This window comes from Amblyomma americanum, chromosome 7 (assembly GCF_052857255.1).
Source record: "Amblyomma americanum isolate KBUSLIRL-KWMA chromosome 7, ASM5285725v1, whole genome shotgun sequence".
NCBI lineage: Eukaryota > Metazoa > Arthropoda > Arachnida > Ixodida > Ixodidae > Amblyomma > Amblyomma americanum.
The window spans coordinates 149,768,959-149,791,951 of record NC_135503.1 but is presented as its reverse complement, the minus strand read 5'-3'; the positions used below and the strand labels follow the sequence as shown (position 1 = coordinate 149,791,951).

The following is a 22,993-nucleotide window of genomic DNA, read 5'->3' as shown; positions in this document are numbered from 1 at the left end:
ACATAGGTTTTTTTTTCTATTCAGTGAGTGTGCGGGAGCCTCAGTGGCTCCAATAGATGCCGCCACCGAATACGTTGATTAGCGCAAGGGCGGCTCTGCGACGAGGCGTGCGGTGTGACTTCATGCCAGATGGCGCGGCGAGCGCGCGGCGTCCGCCTAACTGCGGCGGTTGCTAGGCAAGGGCTCAAGTCTGTCTCTGCTCCTCCTCGGAGCACCGCCACAGCGAAATCGCAAACACGTGGCCTGTGTAGCTTTCGCTACAAAACCAGTGCAAACTGTGACAGTCGTATCATTTTTTTTACTTGTGCCTTGAGCTATGCACTTTCAATATGAAAATCTGTTTTCGAACCACCAGTGTAAACTTCAGTGTACTGGTCATATTTTTTCTTGCAGTGCCAAGAATTCCTGTAGTATGTGCTCACGTGGTGATTGCCTTTCTGTAAATGTGTCATTGTTAAGTCACATACAGCGGGGAGGATGTACCATAGTGGCAAATATTCATGCTTTTGTGCTATGCTCCATAGGGCATCCAGCACTACTAACTCTTCATATTTATCTTCAAAGCGCAGTGCTAAAAGCCTGACACAACATGGTTTCGCGTTGAATAATGTTTTGGACGGGCACTTGGTGACAATGGTATGGCGGAGATGTTTCTGGAGAGAAATGATTTGTAGCAACCAAGTGTATGTAAGTGGTGCTCTTCAATCGTCTCGAGCGGGCTTATTTGCTCCGATGTAAAGGCTGGCTACCGGCGATGTCCTCTATGCACCAGATGATATGCGCAGACCAACATTAAAACATGGTGTAATCGTTTCAGTATTATGTCTTTGCTGAACCATATACTACGCACCCATTGTCTAACTGAGAGCCAACTAGAGAGCGATAGATTTCCAAAAGGCATGCTCTGTCAACCCCCCCCCCCCCCCCCCCCCGATTTCTCGAAAGCACTTTTAGAACATTAAGGGCTTGAGAAGCGTTCCATTTAAGGCTGTTTATGTGTAGCAGAAATGTGAGCTTCTTTTCAGAAGTGATGCCTTAAATTTATTTTCTTGTTTTATTGGTAGTGCAGTTTGGTTAAAGTACAGATAGGATCGACCTTAAGGACCCGCCTCAGTGAGAACAGAACAGCAACTGTTATTTTAGAAGAATATTTGAATGCATTTTTTTCAGCGCAAGCAGGCACTATATTTAGTGTCATTTGCATTTGTCTCTCACAGAAAGATAAGCAGGAGGAAATGCATGCCCTCTGTAGGTTATCTGCATAAATCGAATACATTATGGACTTGGGTATTACTCTGTATTTGTCTCTCACAGATAGATATTCTGGAGGAAGTGCATGCTATTTGTAGGTCATCTACATAAACCGAATACATTACGGACTTCGGTATTACTTTAGCGAAGGAATTTATTTTTACAATGAGCAGTGTCGTGCTTAGAATACACCCCTGGGGTACGCCGTTCTCCTGGGTGAAACTCATGGACAGAGTTGCTCCTAGCCGGACTCGAATGTGCGGTTAGCCAGGAAGTGGTTCAAGCAGTACAGCATCCTTCCGCGCATACGTAGGTTTGCTAGGTCACCGACGATGCCGACTTCCATGGGGTATCATAGGCAGTCTCCTAGGATAATAAGACCACGACAAAATACTGCCTCTGGATTAACGCCTCCCGGATGGTGTTTTCTAGGCGGTGTTGTGCCCGGAAAACCAGCCCGGTTTCCACATTTACAAGTTGCACAAATTCTCCTGCGAACGCCCTTGGACAGGCCCCTTGGACTCGCCCGGTGCTGCGCCGCAAGGCAACAGCGCCCTAACACTCCCTGGACAAGCTATGATGCTGCGCCGCTAGGCAGCGGCGCCTTATGGAGAAGCATCGCCGAGCAACATGCCCGAACGTGTTGCAACATTGCTAGACAGCCAGGCCAAAGCCTCCTAGAATACTTTCAGGCCTGCGCACTCGCTCCGTGACGTCACGCAACTTGACCGAGCAGTGCGGGAAAGCATCTGCCGGCGTCGCGCGCAGTGCATGCGGCACGCATAGCTCTAAACATCTAAACATCTAAACTTTTTTTAATTTTCTCTCTTGAGCTGCGGCCTTCTTAGCCGTTAGCAGGTCCGTCTTCATCTGGACGTAATTTTTCATCTAGGTGTTCGTGGCAGCCCACAAAATGTTGGAAATCACTTTGTCCGGGTGATGTCCGTTGCAGCAAACATCCAACTCTTCGTCATCGCTCAACAAGTGCTTCAGTGCGCAAAGGAGCTGCTCTCTCTGATGGCGTGTGGAATGGAACTGCGCGGCGTTTTCTTTTGTCGTCAATTTTTCAAGCACAATTTCTGTGTGCAGAACAGCGTTCACAACGACAGGCTGCGGAAATTTGAGCGCTCCTCTAGTGAGCCCTTGAATTAGACAGTTCTCGTCCGGTGGAATGTCCCTGTCCTCTCTAGTCAGGTTTCTTGCACAAGCTTCGCAAGGAAGTTTGTTCAAGGCGGCGTGGGCGCAGAAACCAGCTATGTAAATTATTGCGGTCAAACTTTGTTTCTTTGAATTGATGTCATCCCATGTAACCGTGATGTTGTATTGGTCTTGCAATTTTCTGCCTTCAAATGTGATGGTGCTGGACTCTGAGAGTTCTTTCATATCTGGAAATACCAGTGAGTCTTGAAGACGCAGTTTGGTTTCCGACTCAAATATTTGCTGAACAGAAATATGATAATTGGATCCAGCAAGCCGGCGGTAACGTCCAAACCTGCTCTCCAAACTATCTGTTTGAAATTTCCCCAGCAAGACATATTCAAAATTAAGCTCTTCGAGACAGTACCTGCTGAGTTCTATCAACGCATATGATGTCAGCCGGAGTGCTGCATGAGTTTCTGGAGTCAGTGAACCAGAACGGCTGCCACTCATCTTCAGGTCATTCCATGTGTCCAACCAGTCTACAAATTCACCAAGAAATTGCAGCTGCACACCAGTCATGTTTCTGACAGGCTCCTGATAAGGATCTCTGAGGTGTCGGCCCTTTGATGGTGTTTTTGTGTTCACGATGCACCACCACCTGTGTATTAAATCAATGAACTCCGCAGTATCAGCGGCATAAGGAAAGCCGGGTTTCGTACCGGGAGTCTTCAGAGCTTGTGCTACAAAACGATTGATTACTTTGAGCGCAAGTTTCACATTTTGACGCTCAATATTTGTTGGGTACAAGGCCTTGTATGTTAGTCCATAGGCAAATTTAGACAGGTTGTGTCGCTCTGAAGTATACAGGTCCCGAAGCGTCTGAAACGAAGCTTTTTTTATGTCAAGCTTTGATTCTGTGCTTTTAAACTCTGGATAAAGAAAAGATGTATCTGGATTTTTTTGATTGAGCCAATTGTTCCTAATGCACTTTAACAGGTGCACAGGATCCACCGCAAAAAACAACGGCCGTGCATTGTCTGCCGGATGAGGATACACTATGTCAATTGCTTTTTTCTTGGAAAATAATGACATTACTTTTCTGTTTATAGAATTGTTATCGCTTACAACCGCAATAACCTTGAGACCGGCTTTTTCAAGCCCTAAAATAACCTTTTTGAGGACTTCATGCAAGTCACTTGCCTCAATGCTGAAAACTGGCAAGATATGTGCCACATCTTTGTGTCCAGAAAGCAACGACTGCGTCATAAACACGTGCGCAGTTTTGGCAGCTTCAGAGGAGTTGGATGCTGTTCCCGTGAGGGAACCTCCCTTATACTCAAAATATTGCTGTATATGGATCTCATCGATGATAAGTGTTACCGTCCTCTCATGGGGTTTCAGAAGATTTGCTTTTTTTTGTTATATAACTTAAAAATCCCTGATCACTTTGCTCTGCCGCAGGGCTAACGTTGTATTTGTTACAGAGTCTGGTGATTGTACAGGGATGAGGCAAGATCAATTTTCCAGAGCTGCGAACAAATTTGTACGCATGTGGGGAAATTGTGAAAAATATGCTTGACAAGATGACAAGCTCTGAAGAATATCTAAATGCAGTCCGTTCTCTGTTGAGCAGATGAAGCTGTTCTTTTAGAAATCTTAGGGTTTCCATCTTTTCCACTGGCAGAAGGTCATCACTTGAAAGATCATCAAGAAGAGAAAAAAGTAATTGAAAGCAGGCTTTCAGTTTTTCGTCTTTCTCGCAACGGTCGGGTGCTTTGAACTGCTGCACACTTTTGAGGACGGATTCCAAACTGCGCATGTCTTCAAGTCTGTCGGGAACTGTCATTTCACCACCGCGCAGCTCAACTTTTCTCCAAAAGGCTGACACATTCAACGAATTATTTACTACCACGGAGCGTTCGATTTCTGGGGGCGCTGAATTCTCGTTGACGTGAAAGAATGCTACGGCGGCGTCAGTTTTTCGCATCACCCAGAAATCTGAGACGTGAAGACCTTCAAGGAGAGACAGAAGTTGCCCATACGACGAGACTTTGTTCCTGCGCTCCTCTTCTTCATGTGTCGCAAGTGACATCTCGATGGCGTCTTGCAGGCGAGTTGCTTCGCGTCGTCTCCGTTTTGCATCGGGCTCCTCGCGAATCGGTGCAGAATTAGACAAGTATGATGCGCAATTTGGCAGTATCGTAGGTACCGCGTCAGGAGTCGGGTGAGGTTCATCGCAACTTCTATTGTCTTTCCATCAGCATCTGTGTACGATGTTGTAGACAGGAGGTATTCGGGCTTAAAATGGAGCTCGCACACCTGCATAAAAGAGGAATGTTCCCTTTGAGTATATGAAATTTTTCTACGTCCTGTTTTCTTTTTTTTTTGCGATGTAAGTGCTGTTGTTACTACCACAGATTGGCTAATTACTGCTATTGGTGCTGCTTATAAGTGCTGCTGTATGTCAGTTAACTGCCATCAACTGCAGCACGCCGTGTATCGAACTGGTTGCATGCCGTATGCTTAATGCATCCGAATGTATATTATCATTTGACATTAACAGTGATTGACATATGGGAAAATTATATTACCTTTGGATCCCGCAGTGTGTCGATGTCCAAATCATCACGCCGGATGGCCTGCTTCCATTTTATCCTCCGGTCGTCTTTTGGGAATGAGAAGACACGGACCTTCGGACCGCCGTCATAATTTCCACGGCAGTTCGGCACGCAACAGCGGCCCATCCTGGACTGCCGGAACTTTCACTGACACTTTCACGACGCAGATATGCAGCACACAACACACGTTTGCAGAAGGAAATCAGATCACGCTACGAAAAGAAACACGTGCTTAGCTTCAGAGTCAAGCTGCCGTGACAGGACACTGCACGCAGCACGTGTGTACTGACAAGCCTAGGCGGTAGTGCACCAACTTGCTTGACCGGTCACCCTACCGCCCGACCGGTCAAGGTGGGGTGACGTCAAAGGGTGCGAGGAGGAAAGTGCGGAGGCCTTAAAAAATTCGAGGAGGCTTTGGCCAGGCGCCGGTTCCCTTTCCCCCTGGGAGTCACAGCGCGCGGCAAACTTGAAGCGGGTGGCCAGCGCGGTCGCTGGTTGGACCTTTCGGACGGCTGTTAAGTGCTGGATTTTTATTGGTCCGTTTGTGTGACGACCGTTTCTCGAGGCTATATAAGCCCCAACGCTGCCGCCTGGAGAGGACTAGAGATGGGCAAAACGGCTCACTTCAGTGAGCGGCTCAGAACGGCTCCGCTCACTGAAGTGAGCCGGATCATTTGAACGGCTCACCCGCTCACTTGGGTCGCTCAGGAAAGAGCCGGGTCTTTTGAGCAACTCCTTTAAAGAACGAGTGAGCCGTGGTTCTTTCCTTTCCACTCCCTCTCTCCACAAGTGCGGCTCAGGGACCATCACTTTTTTTTCTTTTCCTTCCGCATGCTACCGGCTCCTTCAAGCGCGTCTCTAGCTCTATTTTTTTCTCTCCCGGAACAACAGCTGTCAACGAACGGCGCCATCCTTTGCCAATGATTTGCCAGAAGACACGTTCTGAGCGAAACAGCGCTCGCAGACAACGGACGACAACAAGGAAGACACAACACCGCAGGACAACACAAATCGAGGACAAGCTCTGCGAGCGCTCTTGTGCTCGGAATGTATCTCAACCAACTCGCCCAGAAATACGGACTTTGCCAGAAGACCCGGCTCTGATTGAACGGTTCTTCGAACGGCTCACTGAACGAGAGAGAAGCGGCCCTCCAAAACAGCCGCACGGCTCACTGAACGATAGAGAAGCGGATCTCCAAAAGAGCCGCACGGCTCACTGAACAAGAGAAGCGCCTCTCCAAAAGAGCCGCACGGCTCACTGCACGAGAGAAGCAGTTCACCAAAAGAGCGACTCTCCAAAAGAGCCAAACGGCTCACTGAACGAGAGAATCGGTTCACCAAAAGAGCGGCTCTCCAAAAGAGCCAAACGGCTCACTGAGCCAAAGACCCGGCTCTTCAAAAGATCCGGATCTCCAAAGAAGCCAAACGGCTCACTGAGCCAAAGACCCGGCTCTTCAAAAAAAGAAGCCAAACGGCTCACTGAGCCGTTTGGCTTCTTTGGAGATCCGGATCTTTTGAAGAGCCGGGTCTTCGGCTCAGTGAGCCGATTGGCTCCTTTGGAGATCCGGATCTCTCGTTCAGCAAGCGGGCGACCCGTTCACTCAACCAGCTTTCTCGCACTGCTAATAGATGGCGCGCAAATCGCACGCAGCAGCTCTGACGGACGGTGCGACACGGCTAACTGAACGACAAACCAGCTTTCTCGCACTGCTAACAGATAGCGCGCAAATCGCACCCGGCAGAAGACCCAGCGACCCAGCTCTGACGGAACAGACAGTTAGCCGTTCGGCACGGATCACTACGCGGGGCTACGGTCCTATGGATCAGTGAGCCGGATCTCCAACAAAAGAACCGCCACTCACTTCTACTGAGCCACGGCTCACCCGCTCTTTTAAAAGAGCGGCTCAGAAGATCCGGCTCACTCCTGAGCGACCCATCTCTAGAGACGACTCCGGACTCCGATCTTCCGAGCTCGTGCTGAGTGTGCCGCTCCCGGGTGGAGCGTGATGTGTGACGCGTTGGAGCCTCGCCGGACGTCACCGTGCGAGAACAGTCGCGTTTGCTGCTAGCTCTCGGCCCCTGTGCCGATCTCGTCCTGTATAATGCTCTGTACATAATGTATAAAATCCCTTGCGTTGTTCTCATCGACGCCTGACTCGGAGTCTTCGCTACCGACTGTGAGCTGGCGACGCTCTGTCACAAAACGGGTGGCGAGCGTTACGGGACCACCTCAAAGTCACAACAGCGGACAAGGGATGAGTGGTGAAAGATTCTTTTTTAAATCTACACAGATGACGCTCTAAATGTTGCCGGGATACAAGTATAAAGGTTAGTGTAATGTTTACTACCATTTCGGAAGATTTACCAGTGCAGGTGGTGAGAGGTATTGGTTTGTAACTACTATGACTTCTTGGTGTTTTTGCGTGTTTCAGAAAATGCAGTACGACTGCGTTTTCCCCAGCGCAGCCATTTGCACAGTTACTCGCATTTTATTAAAGAATGTCAACAGAGCTTCTATGGGAGCTTCAGAGAGGAGGGCAAGCATAGTGTAATGCACATTGTCTAGGCCTGGTGCTGTCTTTTTACCGAATGATAATACGCTATTTAACTCCTGCATTGTAAAAAGCTCGTTGTATTCCTCATGCATGCCAGTTCCAGAGGGAAGTTTTTGTTTTTGTGCTATTGCTTTACGCTTCTGGAATGTATTTGTGTAGTTTGATGAACTTTAGACTTTAGCAAAATGCTCTCCGAATATATTGGCCTGTTCTAATGATGACCGATCACCAGGTGTTGCCAAGAACGAAAGTGTGAAAGGAGTATGGTCACCAGTAAATTTACGAGCTTTTCCCCACATTTTCTTTGAGAAGTTTTAACTGTTTATTGAGAACACATACTTCTGCCAAGAGGTTTCCTCTGCGCTTCTTTGAGTTTACCGCACTCTAGTCTTGGCCCTCTTAAAGGTAAACAAGTTCTCTGGAGTGGGATACCGACAGAGCGCGCCCCAGGATTCGTTTTGCTGTTTTTTTTGCTAATTTGTTTTCCTGTGTCCACCACACTTTGTGTTTCTTGTGCGCGAGTCCTGTACTTTGTGGGATGGCTAGTGTTGCGGCCGAGATTATGCATGTTATTATGCATATTATATTAGGCAAATTGTTTATGGCGAGGTCTTTTACAAAATTCCATTTCCAGAGTGGCATTTGTTCTAAAAAAATAACCAGTCGGCGAGGTGAAGTTTCCAGCGCCGCCGTCTTGTGGGGATTATTGGAGTAGACGATGATGGACTGATGACAGCAGCTAGGAGACCACTTCGTAGGAGGTCATTTAAAACATCACATTTAAAACCGTTAAAAATAGATGGCGATGCGAAAGCTAGATCGAGGAAGCTTTTTCCAGAGCTTGGGCAACAATATGTGGCTTTTCCTGCAACGAAAAGATACATTATTTGAGTGGTTAAAATCTTCGATTATTTGGCCCCTAGAGTCACAGCGTTCGCTTCCCCAAAACGGGGAATGAGGGTTAAAATTGCCAACTACCAGATATCTCACCGGTAGTATATCAATCAGACCTTCTAGGTCTGGAACGATTAATCCAAGATGTGGAGGAACGCAAATAGAACACACTATTATTGTTCTGCAGCTAACGATACTGCCCGCAACCGCCTCAAGTTTTCTAATAAGTTTCATTTCTTGAGCAGGGACGCTGCTTTGAGTGACAATTGCGACACATTTAGAGCGTATTCCCATCCTCGCGATCGCGTTTGAAACTATGAGGTAAACCTATGGGCGACATTGATCCTAAAATATGAGTAAGGTCATTTCAATTTCTCAACAGTCTTCTACAGTTATACAGTATGCAAAACCCATGTTTGTGTTTTTAGGTGGGAATCGAAGGGTAGAGATTTACTTTTTTTCTGGGCCCCTCATCAGGGCTCTGTCTTTTCTTCGCTCCACAGAGCTGTTCAGCCGCTGCGAAGCACGCGGAGTGGAAGTTACATCCATCATCTAATCAGAGGGGATGGAGGACCGCGAAGAAGCCGCGGTTGTGTTATTTTCAGGCCTTCCCCGGGAGGAGGAAGTCCCACGGAGCGCTGCCCCATGGGCCGGTGCTCCCTGCTTTGGAGATGGCAGAGCAGCCTTCGCTGGCCCATACTGGGGAGTGGATGGCACTGCCGTAGGCATGATGAAAGGGGCCTGAACAGGTGCCGCAGTGCTTTGTAGCGCACCGTCTTGCGCACCACGTCATCGAAGTTTGTTTTTGCGAAAAAGTTTATAGTATTCTTTTGTATGGGAGATTTGTCGCGCTTACTTAAAGTCAACATTATGTTTTGTCTTAATCTTTATCATCTCCTTCTTGTTGTTCGATGAGAGATATGACCTTGCTTTGGTTTGGTTTATGGGGGTTTAACGTCCCAAAGCGACTGATGCTGTGAGGAATGCCGTAGTGGAGGGCTGTGGAAATTTCGACCACCTGGGGTTCTTTAACGTGCACGAACATCGCACAGTACACAGGCCTCTAGAATTTCCCCTCCATGGCAATTCGACCGCCGCGGCAGGGGTTGAACCCGCGTCTTTCGGGTCAGTAGCCGAGCGCCATAGCCACTGAGCCAACGCGGCGATGATCATGACCTTGAATAGGCGGGGTGATCACCTTAACTGTTTGCGCAGTGAAGTGCTGCTCCTTCACAGCTTTTGGAAGCAAGCCCTTCTGAGGCTTATTTAGCGCAAGTTTTGAGGCCAGGGCAGCTTTGCGACCCATGACCATAGCTTTGGCAATTGAAAGACATTCGTGGACTCTGTATGTAATGACCGACATTTATTTTCAATTACCGTGCTTCTAAGGACTCCAGGAGTGCGCTTGAGTTGAATGTCAGTACTATATGTTATGTTGGGATTTCTTTGTCGTCCTTCCTTCTTTTTATACGGCGTATACAATTATGACATTTTGCTTCATGGGACTTTCCAGCGTCTGCTTCCCGAATGAAGTGGATGAAATCTGCTTCAGAAATCACACCACGGACTGTGTTCAGGGATAAGTGTGCAGTGATTGACACAGTGATGTCCGCAATAGACATTAGGTTGCAAAGTTTGCATTATTGAACGATGTTTTTTAGTTCTAGTAATAGGTCACGACTGGCCATTTTTGACAGTTTTTAACGTGGACCGAAAGCATCCGTTAGACATTTTGAGACTAGAAATGATATCATAGTTCTTGAAGTTTTTATGTTCCCTCACTATGATGTACAGGATATTTCGGAAATGATTCTATCGTTTTCCTGAAGCAGTGGGCAGTGATATCATCGATCCGTGCCCTTTTCAGGGTGTGATCATTATGCGTAGAAGGTGGAGCCATAGCATATGATTTTATGTTTGGCCACGGTACCAGCCGTCCACCACGCAGCCCAACGAAGGTACGAGACAGGAACTTGAAAGCTATCCCTGCCCACGCCAGCGTAATAAGGAAATATTACGGAACTCAGAGTAGTTGGCCACAGAAGGTTAGTCCTCGCCGCCAGGTAACAAGGAAACACAAAGAAGGGGGAAGAGATCAGAAAGTTGTGGGAAAGAAGATAGGAAAGTGAAAGATGACGGGGAGGACAGGAATAGGCGACTTGCGATTTCCCCCGGTCGGGTCAGGCCGGAGGTGGCGCCTAGAGGAAGCTGGGGTCAAAGTGGTGTGTTTCCTCCGCCGAGGGGGCCTTAAAGGTCCAAACGCTCGGCATCGGCTCAACCATCAGGACCTCTTTTCTACGGGCACGGCTCAGCTACGCGCCGCTAACGCGGGTGCTCGGGTTCGTGGTGATGCACTGTTCTCTATCATCCCCCTGCAGGGATGTCCTTGTGGATGCTCAGGAACTCGTGGTGTTGCAACTCACCAACATCACCATGTTGCAGACGCCCCTGCGGGGACTGACATTAAAGTGATTCAAGGCATGAAAATATCACAAATGTGTCAATCCCTTCCAACCGAGTAAATAACCTAGAGGTAGCGTTAGATTAATAATGTAAGCGTGACTAATCGAGAGATACAAGTCGAGATGCGATCTTGCGGACCTCCATTTTCGTTGCACCAGAATTAGTTCAACTACATTCGCTCACCAGCGCCGTAGCCAAGGTCTGCGACGTTGACGAGGAAGTAGCTTAAGGCCACGTTGGGCAGCAGCAGGCAGAGGGTGATGACCTTCTCCTGAATGCCGCCCGGCTTCACCTCGGAGGGCACGGACGCCGCCAGACCGAACGGGATGATCATGGAGGCGAACACCACGAACGAGGTGGTGACGAGGCCCACGGAGGCTGTGACATTGTCCGTAAGATTAGCGAGACAATAGTAGCTGCGGGAACAAAAATCTTGCGGTACAAGGAGTTTTTAAAAACACCTAAACACAGCTTTCTAAGCGAGATGCACTGCTCTCATTCGTTACGCCGTGTAACGGGACCTTAAGTTTTGGTAGCGTAAAAGTAGAGACTTGGCCCCCTAACCAGGAATCGGGACAGCAAACAACCGGTGCGGCCAAGGGTACCGGCCTGCAGCGTTTCAATGGCAGCCAGTCGGTCATTTTCCTTCATTCTTCAAGGACGATGTGGGGGGGGTGATTTTTGAGTGCTTGTCCCCAATTCCTAGCAATAGTGTGAGCAAGTAGCTCCTCTGACCTACAGACCAGGCACTGTAAAATATCGAAACAGCAACCGTATGATTAACATTGCATCGGCACGAAAAAAATGACGGCCATGAGAACACAACCTCACTAGGACCGGTGGTGAAGACTATATAGAAATGTGCCAGACGCGGTTATAAATCCAATGCAGCGTGTCCACTTAATTCGTAGGAAAGCAGAGGTAATCCAGAGCACTGGTTTACGTCACGATTTTATGGCTCCACACAAAATATTGGAAGCAGTAGCTGCAGTTGGGAATTTCTCGGCATGTGTTCGTGGCGGGTGCCTAAAAGGTTTCCACCAGCAAAAAGAAATTGTGAGAAACGCTGCAAAAAAAAAAGATTTTTAAAGCTCGGGATTCGTGACATGGAAAGTCAGGAATGCAAAAGTGGTTGTTTCGAAAGTGCACAACAGAGGTGCCGGAACATCCGGTGCCCTGGAGGGGGGACTTAAGCTCCGCCTTAACGGTATGACGAGATACCTTTAGTGGATTAATGGCTGTACATGGAGTATTCATTCTATACTCAACATAAACCGATGGCGGCGAGTCCTCGTACAACTACCAGCGCAGTGGCGCAGCGGTTAAGAGATGCTCCACTGCACTGGCAGGTGGCTGTTACTACCACAGCCACAGGTAGGGATCGTGCGACCCATGTTGCTCTTCTCGAGCAACCTCCCGCGCAGCTGGGGCGACGCTCCTCCGAACATACTCAAGCAAGCACGAGTAACTCGTGTAGGCTCGAGTAGTAACTCGCATTGATAGGCAACGGAACAATATCGTACGTACGGGGGTGGTCAAAAGATCTGAGGCCGCTACGACCGAGTCAGGAGCGATTGCTGTCCGCTGTCGCGGCGCTGTCATCGCTGGAGCGCGCCGGCTTCGAGGGCGGGGGCTTAGAGGGCGTGAGACCCTCTCTCCTTCTTGCATTCCATGATAGCAAAGATGGGAAAAAGCTAGTGCGGCGTGCGCCTTCCTTTTTCGCTCTTCGAATTACGCTCTGGAAAGCGTGGCGCAGCAGAGCGCTGCGTCACCGCCTGCATGGTGCGTTACTTTACGGAAAACTGCATACAGTCAGAAAGTAACGCACCGTGCTGGAGGACATGTTTAATCAGACTCCATGTGCTTCTCTGTGCTTTTCGGCTTTCTGGCGTACGATGCCGTGCGCTTACCTTCACATGAGCACTGCAGCAGCCCCTTGAGCCATCTGCTTGACTTCTGGAGTGCGGTTTTCCTGAATTTTAGTTTTAATCCCAACAAATTAACCAAATATGAACCTGGTTAGAGTCCGGAATGCTTGCTTTTGTTCTGGAAGAACTCGTGTTCGCTCCAATGTTGCAGTGCTCTGTCCTATGCTGTGTGCTAATGAGTGAATTCGAAGCTTCCGCACGCGTAACGTGGCGAAGTAGCTGTTGTGCTGGAGCAGCTGGCATGTGTTGTAGACGCTTTCGCTAAGTCTATTGTACACTCTTGTTCGATATATTAAAGCTACGATTTAGGCGCTTACGCGAGTCCTTCTGTGCTCTCGAGACGGAGAAGAAAACTAATGTGCCATAATGTCAGGGAACAAGCGCCAAAACGGTATTAGCTTCATACCAGCCATAATATGGCCGCTTAAAATGCTGAGATTATGCGCGATGTTCTTCCAACTGAAAAGGACTTGGTTGTAGGCCAGTTGGTAGGACATCGTGAGTAGCAAAACCGCAAAACAGGACGGAGGCAGGAGGCAACACAGGCCGGCACAACACAGGAGGCAGGCGACAACCAGGCGACAACAACCGCCCAGTGTTGTCGCTTGCCTCAGTCCCGTCGTGTTTAGCGGTTTTGCTCATCACGATGTGCTTGCAACTGTTCTCTCGTTTTTCTTTCCGCGCTTGTCGTGTGACGTCCACATTGATTCTTCATTGGAGGAGGGGAAATAATTTGTGGGCTGTGACTCCCTGTCTCGGCTTGACTGTATTTGCGGTTGGTGTTGCGCTCGCGGTGCTAAACTCTCGGCGTTCAAACATGTCACGCTGCGTTCATGACATGGAGCAAATTAATGTCGTATTTGCGAAAGTACAATTTCAATACATTGCCAATGTGCAAAGGGCACTTCCCGAAACGCGATTTCGAGCACTGGATTGTGCGCCGCCGCGGTGGCTCAGTGGTTAGGGCGCTCGACTACTGATCCGGAGTTCCCGGGTTCGAACCCGACCGCGGCGGGTGCGTTTTTATGGAGGAAAAACGCTAAGGCGCCCGTGTGCTGTGCGATGTCAGTGCACGTTAAAGATCCCCAGGTGGTCGAAATTATTCCGGAGCCCTCCACTACGGACCTATTTGTTCCCTCTTCTTTCGCTCCCTCCTTTATCCCTTCCCTTACGGCGCGGTTCAGGTGTCCAACGATATATGAGACAGATACTGCGCCATTTCCTTTCCACCAAAAACCAATTATTATTCACTGGATTGTTGTATGGTAGCTAAAAGTGTGCTTCAATTATGTTTAATCGGACTGCCCGTTTGTTAAAATTTATGAATACTTCAGACGAATTAATTTGATATTTACCAAACTAAACTTAATACAATGAGCAGATACTAAAATCGCATGCATTGTTTTTCACGTATTGGAAGCGTGCTCGAAGCATGCATTTAAGTGACGTATTTTTGGAAATCTTAAGAATGTATTTCGAATACCAAGCATAACAATTCAGGAACCGATTTCCGGCATATTTTTAGTGCATTCATAAATAAAAATTTATGCTCAAAATATATCATGGATATCCCGCAATATATTTCAAACTTACTAGTTTTCGTTACGGGGCTGACATGGCTGACATGGCCAGCATGGCTGCAACATAAGCAATCATTCCGGACTCCTGGCTCTCACCACTTCCAGACGTAGCGAATTTTCAGAAAATTAAGCAAAGGTATAACAATAGGGCGTGTGAGAAGTCAAGCAGATGACTCAGACGCGAAACAGCTCATGTTAACGCAAACGGACCATATTGAGCGCTAGGAAGCAAGAAATTGAAGTTGAAGTTTAAAGTTTATTATGGAATCCAAACAAAGTTAAAAGCGTGTACAGCGAGAGGTCCCACGAGGTTGGGGCCTGTTGTAACAACAGATTTCAATAAGCAACAAAATAGGATGTACACAACAAAATAGGATGTACACAACAAAATATTTGGCGACGCAGAGAATAAATAGATAGATGCGTAGTGCTTTATGAGTTACCGAAATGCTTAAATAAAAACAATATAATGCCGGAGTATGTGCAATAAAACACTCACAGATTGCGCGATACATAGGATCAATAACAAAAAAAAAGAAAAAATCACATTAACAAGCAAAAGTTTTAATTTGACCTTGAACAAAGAAAGGTTATTAGTTTGTTTGATGTCTAAGTTCAAAAGAATTCCAAAATGATATGGATGAAAAATGAAGGCACTGTTCCGCGTAGTTAGGTATGACAATAGGTAGTAAAAAGTTATTACGCAGCGCAAAACGTGTGACGATGTTGCTTATGATCGTGCCGGGAGAAAATATACTCAGCGGGAACTGATGATGAAGAACCTGAAATAATTGGATTCCAATGTTCTAAAAATAAAGAGCCGATATAGGTAAAACGTTTAAATCTATGAACAAAATGCGTGAGACTGGCATTTGAGAGGTATAGGTTATGATGCGCATCGCTTGCTTTTGCAGTTTTAATAAAGGCCAGAGATTAGTATTGTAGGCGTTACCCCAAGATGAGATACCGTAGTTTAAGTGGCTGTGGATGAATGCGTAGGGAAATGCGAAAAAGCACACCACGCACTCTATATGCCTGCCAGCATTATGCGTCATTTCCCAGCAAACTGTCGTCTGCTTAGCCACACGCTGTGTCGAACCATGAAGGCGCACCCTCCACTAACTTTTTAGCAGCTTTGCAGGAAGAGAGAGGGAGTCACAGCCTCTCAGCGTACAGCCGGAGCGACCTGAGAACTTTTGACCCCCCTTGTACATACGCTGAACAAACGTTCGGTGACAAGATACTTGTTCGGTGTTGGCGAACGTATGAGTTCTTCCGCACTAATACGGTTGTTAAGATTTCACCTCAAATGTTCATAATTTAAAGGTACCGATCTCGAGTCACGTGCTGTCATGGCTTAAGGTAATTAAAAAGTGCCTACCGTCACTTCTTTTTACCCTTTTTGCATGCGTGCTGCGTGGATCTCTTCTGTCAACGGAAAAGTTAAAACAGGATGGACGGACAGTGGATGGATGGTAAAGTGGGCGGCTGGGTCGTTGGATGGATGGAACGTTCCCTCTGAAACGAGGAGGTGGTACGTGCCACCAACCTCTGTATTATAGTGTTATCTTGGCGTTAAGCGGTGCATTGTAAGAAGGACGCAATGTCGTCATTTGGGTGATCGTCGTCATGAAGCAACATGACATTGAGTGTTGTCGTGACCCGACGTCCATAAAATAGGCCAAACGGTGTCATACTGATTGTTTCGACGTCCATAAACTAAGCCAAACGGTGTCATGCTGATTGTTTCCATATGAGTGTATTGTACGCGAACGTGACGTAGGGTAGGACGTCGTCCCAGGTTTTATGTTCCACATCCACATCCACTGAAAGCATGTCTGCAAGCGTCTTGTTTAGATGTTTCGTCAGGTCGCTAGTTTGGGGATGATAAGCAAGTCGCCATACGGTGACTGGTGTGACTGAAAATTAGAATATGGTGCAGGAGCGCAGAGAAAAAGGCAGGCCTTCTGTCCGTAATCGAAACTTGTGGAGCAGCATGACGTAAGACGATTTGACGAACAACGAACTGGGCTTCTTCAATGGCGGTGCTACTTTGAAGAGATTCTGTCTCCACATAACGTGAGAAATAATTAGTGGCTACTATTATACACCTTTTTCTGGAGCTTGATGTAGGAAAGGGTCATGGAAAGCCTATGCTGACTTACTGAAACGCTCGCGAAGGCGGCTAAATGGGCTTGATGAATCCTGCTGGCTTCAGGGGCGGAACCTTACGGCACTGGCAATCCCGGCTAGTGCGCACGTAATGCGCAACGTTAGGACCCAGGTGAGTGCAGTAGTACTTGTCTTGAATTCTGGGTTGTTTTCTAGCAACATCAAGATGGCGGGAAGCTGGTTCGTCATGGCAAGCGTGAAGAATTTCATCGCCTAGGTTCACAGGGGCGACCAGCAAGTATTGCCTACTGTTGGCAGTGAAATTCTTCTCGAAGTGAAGACCATTTCGTATGCAGAGAGGCGACAAAGCGCGACTGAAAGCTTTAGGAACTTCTCTGCTGATACCTTCGAGATGACGAATGACGTCGCAGAGGTCGGGGTCGGCGCGTTGATGCTCGGCGAAATTGTCGGTATGTATTGCATTCAAGAAGACTTCATCGTCGTCAGCAGCGTCGTCCGGCGCTGCTTGCATGGGAGCACGAGATAAGCAGTCGGCGTCTGCGTGTTTGTGACCGGATTTGTAAATGACTGTGATATCGAACTCTTGGAGTTGAAGGATTCATCGTGAGAGGCGCCCGGAGGGATCCTTGAGGTTTGTCAGCCAGCATAGTGCGTGATGCTCGGTCACTATTTTGAAAGAGCGGCCATAAAAGTATGGCCTGAACTTCTAAACTGCCGACACGATGGCGAGGCATTCTTTTTCAGAGGCAGAGTAGTTTGCTTCTGTCTTCGATAGTGCGCGGCAGGCAGAGGCAATGACACGTGGTTGGTCCCGCTGAATTTCAACTAGGACAGCGCCCAAACCAATGTTGCTCACATCGGTGTGGACACTTTTGTCTGCAAGTTCTTCAAGGTGCGCAAGCACGGGGTATGATTGCAGCGGCGTTGAAGCTCCTGAAACGCCTTCTGCTGCGGTGGTTCCCAGTTGAACTGCACATGGGTCTTTGCCAGATCAGTAAGGGGTGAGGCAAATTTAGAGAAATTCTCCAAGAAGCGGCGGTGAAACGCGCACAGTCCGAGGAATCGACAAACTTCCATCTAATCACGCGGCGGCGGAAAATTGGCAATGACGGATGTTTTCTCACTGCCCGGAAGGACTCTTTCTTGGTTCACTACGTTGCCTAAGAACTTTGACTCTTCATGCGCAAAATGGCATTTTTCGACTCTTAGAGCAAGGCTTGATGAGGTTATGGCCTGCAATACCTCATCGAGGCGAGGCAGGTGCTGCTGGAAAGACGGGGCAAAGACGATGACGTCGTCCAGGTAGACCAGACAAGTTTGCCCCTTCAAATCCGCAGGAACAGTATCCATGAGTGTTTGGAATGTCGCGGGTGCTGAAAAAAGGCATCACCTGGAACTCGTACAGGCCGTCTGGAGTGATGAATGCCGTTTTTCGCAGTCCCGCTCATCCACCTCAATTTGCCAATATTCAGACTTCAGGTTCATGGAGCAGAAATATGTAGCGTTGCACAAGCGATCCAAGTCTTCGTCAATTCTGGGTATCAGGTACGCATCCTTTTTAGTGATGTTGTTTAACCGACGGTAGTCAACACAGTATCCTAAGGTGCCGTCCGTCTTCACAAGCACGACTGGTGCCGCCCATGGGCTCCTAGAATGTCGAATAACGTCGTTCGCGAGCATTTCTTTCAGTTGTGTGCTGATAGCCTCACGTTCCTTAATGGAGACTCGATAAGATGACTGCCGGAGTGGTGGGACGTTTTCACCTGTAATAATGCGATGTTTCGCAAGATGCGTCCGCCTGATGCGTGGCGACGGCGCGAAGGCACCACGGTAGCGATCGAGCAGTTCCCGCAGTTTGTCGCGCTGCTCGAGTAGCAGGGTTGGGTTTATGTCGTACTGAAGACCAGAAAGTCCATCAGGCTTTGTTGTTGAAGCAGTTGTTAAACTGTGCATAGACCTAGTTTCATTAAGATCGACAATATACGCCAAAGACGTTCCCTGGTTAAGATGTTGCTGTTCGTTGCTGAAATTTGTGATAAGGACGTTTATCTTGCTATCTTCGAGGAAGACAACCGACCTGGCGAGAGAAAGCCCTCTGTCTAGAAGCAAGATCTGCTTGCTTTCCACGGCACTCTCAATTTGCCGTATGCGCTTTGAACCGACGGTTACCATTACACTGGAACGTGGAGGCATGGTCACATGTTCGTCTAGAATGTGCAGTGCTGCTGGGAGGACACTATCGACGGATATGGCCTTCTCGGTCGAAAACTTGAAGGACTGCGACTGCAGATCAATCACGGCACCGTTTTCAGTCAAAGTTCAAGCCGAGTATGGCATCCCGGGAGCACTCCGCTTACACGACGAACGTTGCCAGGAATGTTTGGCCTAGCACGGTTACCCGTGACATGCACGTTCCCGTTAGTGTCATCATATGTCAGCCCACAGTACACATCTTTGGGCCGTCCTAAGCGCTTTTGACCTTTTTTTAGTGCCGCAGCGGACTGTCCACTCAGCTACATCTGCGATGTAACAGCGTTGGTGGATGCTGGCGCCGTCAACCGAAATCTCTGACTCGGCAGTTGCTAGCGTTTTACTTTTTACTTTCGGGATGTCAACGCATTCGGTATCGGCTGCGGTGCGTCGAAGGAGTTCTGCATCGAGGAAAGGTGTTTTGACCACGGAGGGGTATGTCAGGACATCAGCTTGTTTAGAGGCACTTTGGCTGATGAGTCGTCGGTACGGCTACAGAATTCTGCGTTGTGTGCGAGCTGTCTTGCGGCGATAAGCATCTCCCACATTTAGTGGTTGAGCAGCCGCACCTCCAGAGGCTGCTGCATCTCGATTCCCCTACGGGACTCTGAGGCTGGTCACGTCCTGGGGAACTGTAGCGACGCGGAGATGGTGATCGAGAGAAGCGACCCTATGCTGAGTCCACTTGCGTGATGTAATTCGCGATTTCCTGCGGTCGTTCTCCACACGTCGGACGGGACAGTCGACGGGGAATCCTTGAAGGTCCATCTCCTTGTATGGGCAGCGGCGCCAAACATGTCCGGCCTCACCGCAGTGGTAGCACAACGGCTGATTGTCTGGCGCTCTCCAGATATCCGTTCTGCGGCGTACCAGGCGTTGTGGAGAATTCGGCTGGAGAGGTTGACTTCGTGTAGTGGCAGAGGCAGGCGTGTCGTAATGTGGGTTAGGCTGGGAGAAAATGAAACGACGTGCGATGGCGGCGCAGCTGAGATTAGGGTGCTGCGGCTTTGCAGGTCCTTGCAGAGGTAGTGATCTGCTCGTACTAGACGCTTGTTGCACTTCTTCACGAACAACGCCAGCAAGTGTGGAAATCTGAGGCTGAACCTTTTTCGAAAAAAGGTTGGAGAGTTCTTCTTGCATGATGGATCGAATAATCTCACATACAGATTTCGCAGAATCCATCGTGGCTCACTCCTCAGTGGCCGTGTGCATCGATGCTGTTGTGCGGTCGTACTGTCGGGCCCTCATGTCAAGAGACTTCTCGATGGAGCTCGCCTCCTTTACGAAGTCAGTTACAGTCAGTGGAGGACTTCGAACCAGGCTGGCGAACAGCTGCTCCTTAACCCCTTTCATCAGGAAACGCACTCTCGTCTCCTCCGATATACTTAGGTCCGCACGTCGGAAGAGTCTTAATTTCTTCGACATACACCATCACACTCTCGTTGGGGATTTGATGTCGGGCCTGCAGGTCAACCTTCTCCTTGCGTAATGTGCTGTCCTTGAAGACTTGGAGGAACTCGGTTTTTAACGAATCCCACGTTCGAAGGTCAGATTCATTGTTTATAAACCAGGCCCTCGCGTAGTCTTCGAGGGCGAAATAAACATGACTCATCTTGCAGTCAGCGCCCCAGCCATTGTATATGGCCACCCGCTCGAATTGGTCCAGCCAATCTTCGGCGTGTTCGTGGGGTTGGGCTTGGAAATGGGGGTGCCTCTCGCTGATGATGGAGCATGACCGGTGGAACTGTAGCTGGAGGATTCAATATTTTCTTTTTTAATTTCTGCAAAAATGTATCAAATATAACGATATTATCAATAAATTTGCCATTATTTACACACACACACACACACACACACACACACACACACACACACACACACACACACACACACACACACACACACACACACACATATATATATATATATATATATATATATATATATATATATATATATATATATATATATATATATATATATATATATATATATTCACATTTTAGTATGAACAGTTTCTAACCAAGAACTTGTGTCCGTACGAAGGACTCTGCTTAAGGACTCGGCATCGCCCTGTTCTTTTGGCCCACCTACCTTCCAACCGCTGTTTGCTAACATCCACCGGACATACGCTGATAATACATTTGCTATCTATAAACTCTAGAGCCCCTGCAGAGTGACTGCACATGTTTGACATCTGGATGGATACTGCCAGATTATGTAAAATGTGTTCCATTTGTTTCTGCGCATTTACTTCCACTGCAAATGTGTTGTATTTATACTTAAAAATCTTTATCTGGCACTTGGTAAAAGTAGCTGCACCTAGGGCAAATAGCGGAAATTTTATGAGAATAGATAAAAGCGCATTTAAAAGTATTAATTTTCACCGGTTCTGTGAAAAAATACGCGTTGATTTACTAAACGCGACAGAGCGAATTTTGTATAATCCAGGATGGAATAAATTTTTGATCTTTTCCTTCTACAAAATCTGACAGCAAGAAAATGAAATTACCATTTTTCTGGGGGTGTTTTCTTAGCATGTATTATTTGATGCTTGGCAGCAGAAAACACCGTTAAGGAAGCTGTGGGACATGGCGGGAGGCGACACCACATGTTAGGTACTATGCCGATAAAGGATAACGAAAAGAGTCAACTTAAGGAGAATGGAGCGAGCTATGGAAAGGAAAATGATAGATATAACAGGACAGGGTTAATTGTAGAGATATGGTGACGGCCTTTGACCTCCAGAGAGCTAAGTCAGGCTGATGATGATGATGACCGCTTAGAGATCTAAATAACGAAGAATTAAAAGCAGATGAATTATTATCATCTTCGGTTCGTGTGTTACATTTTAGATTGCATTTTGAGCTCCTCCTGTGCGAAATTTCACTTAAGAAGTTGTTAGACGAGCTAGGAAAAACTATAAATTGAGGTGCTGTAGCGTTACTACAGCACCAAAACTTGCTATAAGTGCTAAAGCACACGGAAGCTGCAGCAGCATGAAGAACGTACTTTTAAACGTCGTCTGTTACATCGTGTGGCAGGTTGTCAGTTTGATATTGAATTGTACTCCTCTTCTCTGTGTGTTGCTGCTGATGGTGCCAAATATAGTTTTTTTTTGGTGGGTTAAGGTCAAGATGGATTCTGAAGAGCTGAAACTCCTGAAAGATGTGAGAAAAGGCCTTCACAGCATGCGTGCAAATCTTGAAAGAGAGTTCAGGAAAGAGCACAGGCAAGCGAAAAAAAGCTCAAACTTTTTTAGCGAAACTTTTCATTAAATTTTGAGTGGTCTGAAAGAAACTCGGAATAAATATCCTGAAATTCAAACAGAAAACGTTGTGCTCTACTCTGAGAGCACCGTTGTCAAAAAACAAGAGTCCGAAAGTGAATCAAAATTAGTGCAACTGGAACAGTGTTCATTAAACAGAAATATTGAGATAAAAGGTATTCCATTGCCAGAGCACGAATACCTGCCAGGAATTCCGGGAAAAAATATGTACAACTACCAGTGAAAGTATTCAAGAAACTGATGTGCGCATCTACTATAGGATGTCCAGAAAAGTTAAAGGCAAATCATATAATTGGTTAAGTCACAACCCATCAAAGCCGCGGAACGCAGCGGTTGAGAAACCTAGGAGAAAGCGTGTTTCAACCTCTGCTCGAGCTTAGCTTCACAGATCTTTTACCGGTATTTCTAAACGAGCACTTGTGCCCTCGGCTAAGCACACTACTCGGCATGGCCATTGCAAAAAAAAAAATGAAATCGACTAGACTGGAAGTGCGCATTAACAAGGGTTTTCAGGATTTCTGCAAGGAATGTGGAAACTTAATATACCTTCCAGGTGACATATGTTAATGATCTGTTAAAGACGAACTGGATTCCTCCTAACCTGTTTTTCACGATCCTACGCTTTAGATAAAGGTGGCTACTGATTATCTCACGCCATGTTAAGTTAGCAATATACATGCTAAAGAACTCAAAATCACATCGTTTATTATTATTAATGAGCAATCAGTGTGAAATAAAGATCACCAAGTCCTTGTTCTTCTTGCCACCTTTCGTTGTGATTCGGATGTTTTTATGATTAATTAAATCTGGTACAAATGTTATATTGATGTTCTCAATCCTCAGGGTTACACAACGTATAGGGGGGCGGTGTCATGTCAATAGCGAGAAACAG

The 22,993-nt window shown here is 47.4% G+C and overlaps 1 protein-coding gene and 1 pseudogene across 1 annotated transcript in view; both read right to left on the bottom strand.

Annotated features, from left to right (window-relative positions):
- Positions 1–22,993, bottom strand: part of LOC144098170 (phospholipid-transporting ATPase ABCA1-like) — a 109,430-nt gene that overhangs the window by 65,602 nt on the left and 20,835 nt on the right. Inside the window, exon 4 of the mRNA XM_077630690.1 lies at positions 11,105–11,299. Within this exon, the coding sequence (XP_077486816.1) occupies positions 11,105–11,299 (195 nt within the window). The remainder of the gene's footprint in view (positions 1–11,104; positions 11,300–22,993) is intronic.
- On the bottom strand, positions 3,870–5,209 carry LOC144096860 (uncharacterized; annotated as a pseudogene).